The sequence below is a fragment of the Hyperoodon ampullatus genome, assembly GCF_949752795.1.
Source record: "Hyperoodon ampullatus genome assembly, chromosome: 2".
Classification (NCBI taxonomy): domain Eukaryota; kingdom Metazoa; phylum Chordata; class Mammalia; order Artiodactyla; family Ziphiidae; genus Hyperoodon; species Hyperoodon ampullatus.
The window spans coordinates 149,412,974-149,419,641 of NC_136915.1; the positions used below are offsets into that span (position 1 = coordinate 149,412,974).

At 44.4% G+C, this 6,668-nt stretch overlaps 1 protein-coding gene across 2 annotated transcripts; it reads left to right on the forward strand.

Annotated features, from left to right (window-relative positions):
- Positions 1 to 2,144: 2,144 nt before the first annotated feature.
- On the forward strand, positions 2,145 to 6,105 carry RAB29 (RAB29, member RAS oncogene family; the record flags this gene model as incomplete). 2 transcript variants are annotated; one of them, XM_079697505.1, is made up of 5 exons in its annotated part: positions 2,145 to 2,268; positions 4,202 to 4,273; positions 4,963 to 5,144; positions 5,419 to 5,540; positions 5,824 to 6,105. In XM_079697505.1, the coding sequence occupies 5 exons, from the start codon at positions 2,145 to 2,147 to the stop codon at positions 5,933 to 5,935; spliced, it is 612 nt and encodes a 203-aa protein (XP_079553631.1). In that variant the 3' UTR covers positions 5,936 to 6,105. The 2 variants fall into 2 exon arrangements, with proteins under 2 accessions (XP_079553631.1, XP_079553632.1); XM_079697506.1 differs by lacking the exon at positions 4,202 to 4,273.
- Between the last annotated feature and the right edge of the window lie 563 nt (positions 6,106 to 6,668).

The window sequence follows — 6,668 nt, forward strand, 5'->3', positions numbered from 1 at the left end:
GCTAAGAGCTGGGGGGAGGGGGAAATGGGGAGTTACTAATCAATGGGCTTAAGGTTCAGTTAAACAAGATGAATAAGTTCTAGAGATCTGCTGTACAACACTGTACCTCTATTGCACACTTAAAATTTTGTATTTTTTGTATTGTATTGAATACTTTAAAACTTAAGAGGTAGATCTCATGTTAAGTGTTCCTACCACAATAAAATAAAAATGTTCAGGTCTGAAGCCTGAGTGAAAGGAAGAAATGATGAGGCCAGTGACAGAAATAGCTGTTTTTGTGGTGATGCAGTGAGAGGGAGGCTCTGGCAGGACAGCCAAATGGAGGCACCTTTATAGCAGTTCAACAGAACTGGTTGGAGATAAAGATATAAATAAAATGTAGACAAGGAGAAATTTGAAGCCAAGGCAATTCACTAAAGTAAAAAGTTTAAAGAATGATCAGCTCAGGGACCAAGACTCAAGCCTTAGGAAATTCTTAGGGAGTGATGGGATGGAAGGAAACCATGAAAAAAAAGGCGATCATCACAGAAGTAGGAGGATAAACAAGAAAAACAGTGTCACAGAAGCCGTGTGAGAAACAAATTTCAAGGAGATGTCAACTATGTTAAAGCCAATGGGAATTGAGAAGAGACCATTGGAAAGGGAACTGAGACATTCGGAAAAGATGAGTAGCCTAGCCTGAACTTCCTTACCTGGGTAACAAATATTTTGGGCTAAATACATTCATTGTGAACCGTGCTGATGTTCTCTCCTCACACAACGTAAGAGGTAGCCTATCAAGAGATCTAACCAGGGCTGTTTTCCCATTGCCCTGTTGCTTTTTCTTCTATTCCTGGGAAAAGTATAGAAAATGGAACTTATTTTGTTTGCCGTGAAGCTCATGTCCCCTTAACTGCTACCTAAAGGGCAGAAAGGTCAGAAAAGTTACAGGCTAAAAAATTAAAAGTATTTGCAAAACTGTAGTTTAATCGTTATTCATGAGCAACAGCAACAGCAACTGGAGGAGGACTGCCAGTGTACTCCAATTAGCTTCCAGCCCAAATGATGTGATGACTAGAGATTGTGGAAGTGAAGATGAGGAACCGTCTGTTGTTTTCTGTCTATCTTTACTGCAGTAGCTAGTTATTAAATATTAATAACTAACATTTAACGACATGGGTTTTCCTAGGAGTCAGCCTTTTAATCTGTCCTTGAATTTGACTGATATTGGGTCTTTTGGGAAAAATATAAGAGCTAGCCTTCATCATGTTCACAAGATCCTGGATATGTCCATCCAACTGAAAGAATAGGAAATAGATTTGGAGCATGAGGGATGAGGCTTGAGCTTTTATTAGTGGAATAATGTATGGCATCTATGGAATAATTTTTAATCTTAGCTCCATAAAAATTTTAAAGATAGTGAGAAATCTATCTGGGGACGGATTTAGGCAGGTGAAATCATGTCGAACAAATCGCTTCTGAAGGATCTTTTCTATTCCAGAATTATTTAAAAATAAGATTCCAAACGGTTGAAAGGATTTGAAACTTTGCGTAGTTTTTTTAAAAAGAAAAATAGTGCATTAACTACACTTCCCAGGAGGCCAGGCGGGAGAGTCTCCTCACTCGCCTACTTCTCTTCACCGCGAGGTAAGCTGGGAAATGTAGTGCTCCAAGCAACGCTGCACGTGACGCACGCGGAGGAAGGCGAGAGGGACTGCGCCGCCTGGTGCGGTACAGGGTCCGGAGAGTCTAGGTGTGAACCTCTTTTTCCCCAGAATTTGGTTTGCGCAGTGCGGGGAGGGCCCCCATCTTCTCCCTGACCGTGAAATGAGCTGGCCCGGGTTCATTTGCCCGCCGGAGCAGCTCCGGGGAAGTCCCGGTCCTCATCCCGTTTCTCGGTAGCCGGGCGGGGAGGGGGAGATGGTGAGAACAGCCGGGGGCTCGCAGCTTGCGCCCTGCGCCCCACCCAGACTGTGGCCGCCCGGGGAGGAAGCGCGTATAGGTTGAGTGCGAAGTTTCCTTTTTTGCTTTCTCGTCAGAGAAGGCCCAACGGGCGGTTCGGCGGGAATGCCAGACTTCAGTTTGAGCGGGGTCCCGAGCCAAAGGGTTTAAAATAAGTTACTCCCCCCACTTCCCGCCGCCGTATAACGTCCATCCCGCTAGCCATGGGCAGCCGCGATCACCTGTTCAAAGTGCTGGTGGTGGGGGACGCCGCAGTGGGCAAGACGTCCTTGGTGCAGCGATATTCCCAGGACAGCTTCAGCAAACACTACAAGTCCACGGTGGGAGGTGAGACGTCGCTGCGGGGGCGGGGTAGACGAGAGACCGGGATCACGGGACTTGAGCCGTGGACTCAAGTGGGGTGGGGAACGGGGGATTTGGTGTCTTTGGGTCCTTCCCCGGGCCTGGAAATAGGTGTCTGGAATCCTGAAGGGAGGCATGCTGGTGTTTGATTTGCATGCCTCTCTTGGGTTCCCCCCAATTAAGTTTTCCCAGCCTGAGCTGATTGTCTGGAAAGAGAGCAAAGCTGTGACGATGGGAAATGGGGGCGGGTGGATGAGAAAATGAGCAATTGCTGCGTTTCGCTAGGGAACTCAAGTCTCCTCCTGCAGCCTTCCTAGTGGTCACAGGCACATCTCTGCGATCAGCAGAAGCAGCTGAGACCCTCTGGAGCGCCTGGTTAGGTACCAGCTGGGGACGTTGTCCTACCTCTCACGGGAGTTACAGACAGCTGTTGAAGGAACAGAAAGGTGTTTAACCTGGCCTCATGGAGCCTAGCTTTGTTATGGAAATACCTGCATGGGAGGGCTCCTTGGCCACACAATCAGATGCTTATCAGGGCTGACGAGCTGTGTGTTTTTTGTCCATCGATTGCTTCAGTAAAGACTAGGAATTCTTCCTAGTGTAAAATATACCACTTTTCTGACCTATCTTCCCCCCACACACACCTTTTTCTCTCAGACTGGGGAGATGAAGGAGGCAGGGAAGACCAAGAGTTAATTCATTTCTTTCCAGGTTTGACCTTTGGACTCAACTGTCTTTTCAGAAGTAGAAAAATGCCTTATAATTAGAAGTTTTGATGGGAAGAGCTGGTGAAGAGGGAAAGTAACAAACATTTATTTATCTCCATTAAAAGAACTTTTTTTAAGGAAAAAAAAATGCAGTAATGTAAATTTTGAAAATGTGTGCTAGTGTTCATTCTGGAATTTTTTTAAATTAACATGCATTTACATTGCAGTTAAAACACCCTCCTTAGGAACATTCATCAAAATTAAGGGTTTAAAGTTTCAAACAAACAAACAAACAAAAGTTTCAAAGATTGTTTCCTGACCATTCTGCCCCACACTGCTCAATAATATGAGGGTCCCTATTTCATGGAAGTATCCCACTAATTTTTAGCAATTATTGTAGTTTTCCTTTAGTAGAGAATATAATTGACTGGCTAATTTTTGTTCAGTGTTTACTCTTAATTTCCCCTAGCTTTTATTTCTGTCATAGACGTGGAGAAATGTATTTCCAAATCTCAGAAATTATCCTGTTGCTGTCCTTATCTAAAGCTCTCCCCCACAGCCTTAACTCGTGGACTCTCAGCATCTACAGATGCGGCAGTAGATTCCAGCACTGCTCTTAAGCATCATCCATGGAGTATCTTCTTCCTGGTGAATCCTCTGGGACCTTTTCACTTTATCCCATTCCTGCCCAAGATAATTCCTACAGCCTTATGGAGAATGTAGAATTCCCTGAGGGTGTGTTTTTCTCATAATACAATTGGACTAGAAACCAACACTGAAATGTGGAAGATGCAAAAGCCAACCCACTTACCTCATTTCCCTCTTCTACCCCATCATCCCTTCCCTGAGAAAACCCCCTAAATCTCCCAGAAACCGTTTAACCTGAGATTAGGAGTTGTTTTTATAATTACTCCCATCCTCCTATCCCCAGCCTTAGAGACAAGTAGGATCAAATACATTGGTTTGACGAGAGAGTAAAAGCTGGAGATGCCTTCAGAGATGCATGTGGATTACTTGTCCCACACTTAATACATGAGTGTGGGCTCATCTCAGTCCATTGAGGGCTTAAAAATAACCAAACAAATAAATAATGAATGAATGAATGAATGGGATTGGAGTTGTGTGTCTCTAGGGTTGTAATTGCATATTTGATATGACTGTGGATTTTTTAAGGTAAATTTAATTCAAGTATATTATACATATATTTTCAGTGGATTTTGCTCTGAAGGTTCTCCAGTGGTCTGACTCAGAGATGGTGCGCCTCCAGCTGTGGGATATTGCAGGTAGGATGGACAAGACTGGACAAGAACAAGGAAGACATTTTGGTTTAACCAACAATCTCTCAGAGAAAAAGTGGGACAGGGAAACCAGAAGTTTTTTCCTGAAGCTGGAATGATTGAACTGCTCTGAGGACATATAAGCTGAATAGATGTAGAGCTTTTGTAGATGTTTTCTGTAGATGTTTTGCCCTGAATAAATGTAGAGCAGTCTCTTTGTGGGTGGAGGGGCTGGCAAAGTAGTGAACTGTCCAGACCTTAGGTAGATGCTCCCACAGCAGGGGGAGGGCGTGCTCTTTGTGGGTTTTCAGCTGACCTTGGTGAGAAACAAGAGAAGACAATAATAATAATAGCTAGTCCTTATTTATTATGTGCCAAGCACTTTTCTGAGCATTTTAGATTCACTGACTCATTAATCCTTACAACTATCCTATGATAAAAAGCTACTGCTTGTTTCCCCACTTTACAGATGCGCAATCTGAAGCACCGAAAGCTTGACTTGTCTAAAGTCACACAGATAGTAAATGACAGAGCAGGGATTTGGAATTGGGTGATCTGGGCGCAGAATCTGGACTCACCCACTACGCATACTGCCCTCTTTCCCACAGTGAAGATGGAGAGGGCAGGGTGTCAGGGAGGGTTCCAAGGCTGGCTCTCAGGATCACCTTCTCAAGAACCGTCTCCTTTCTTCCCAGGGCAGGAGCGCTTCACCTCTATGACCCGACTTTACTATAGGGATGCCTCTGCCTGTGTTATCATGTTTGATGTTACCAACGCCACTACCTTCAGCAACAGCCAAAGATGGAAACAGGACCTGGACAGCAAGCTCACACTGCCTAATGGAGAGCCGGTGCCCTGCCTGCTCTTAGCCAACAAGGTATGTGGTCGATCTTGGAAAATGGCCCCTGGCCTCAATCCGTGGTCAGAGAGTAAGCGTGTCTAAAATGCACTCTGATTGTGGGTATCCACTTGCCCTTCTCTACCTCCTTTCAAGAGATGTTGAGACTTTCTTTGGGAAGAATGTTGGCTGTAGATTTCAGATGCTGCTGTTTTAGCCATGGGTGGAACTGTTTTAAATCCACACGTATCTGAGCAATGTTTCTACTCCCAGGAAGTTTATGGTGTTGCCTTTTATTGATTTTCTTTGCCAGTGTGATCTGTCTCCTTGGGCAGTGAGCCGAGACCAGGTTGACCGGTTCAGTAAAGAGAATGGTTTCACAGGTTGGACAGAAACATCAGTCAAGGAGAACAAAAATATTAATGAGGCCATGAGGTGAGTGGCTCATGCTGTCCTAGGGATAGGCACGCAGATTTACCCATCTTCCACTGCAGCCCCTTGGACCTTCTTTCCTTGTTTCTGAGCAAACAAGAACAGACTGAGCCACTGGAATGCCAGCTCCTGAAGGTCAGGGATGCTGTCTTCTCTCCTGAGATAATTGGGGACAAAGGGGCATTTAAACCTTGTGGCTTTACTGAATGCCATCTGGTAACAAGACAGACAATATCTGCCGTTTCTCCATCCAGCTTCTCAGGCTTGTTTTTTATTTGTTTTTTAGAGTCCTCATTGAAAAGATGATGAGCAATTCCAGAGAAGATATGTCTTTGTCCACCCAAGGGAACTACATCAACCTGCAGACCAAGCCCTCTTCCAGCTGGGCCTGCTGCTAGTAGTGTTTGGCTTGTTTTCCCTCCCAGTTCTAGGAGATCCTTCTCTTCCCTTTGGTTGCCCACCGAGCAGTTTTACTAAGTACATTTGAACTCTCTGCTGCTGACTGTCCAGTAAGGAGGGCCATCATCACTAAGAAAAGACACGTGGGACCCATGGGCGTTTCTGCTGCCTCTCCTGCAAGTTGCCTGTCACTTGCTGCTGGCTCACGGGGCCCAGTCAGTGCCTTCTTCCAAAAAAGATCATCTCATCTCTCAATTTGTGATCTGGAATTTTGTGGGAAGGATTAGAAATCAGCATCTGTGTTTTACAGATCATAATTCTCACCTACTTTTGAGCATATTTTTCCATTTGATGTATATTGATATCTCTATCTGATAGGACTTCAGATTGCAAGGAAAATGAGATCAAAGGTCATTTCCCAAATTCCTTGTTGATCATTGCTTTCAGATTCTTTCTGTCTTGGACTTTGAATTTAAACACCTGATTCTGAGATACAGGAGAAGTGAGGCTGTATATCTATGGGTTTAGGGCTACTGGAGGTAAACCAAAAATCACTATTTTTTTAAGCTTCTCAAGTCATATTAGCTTTCTTTTGTCTTGGTTTTAAAAATAGTTAAGCTTTTAAATGATCTGTCTTTGGTTAGAGCGATTCTTTCCCCCCAAAATTAATTCTCACTTTAAGGTTTTCTAGTGTCTCTCTCCCAGCGGGATGGGGACAGGGTTTGCAGGTTG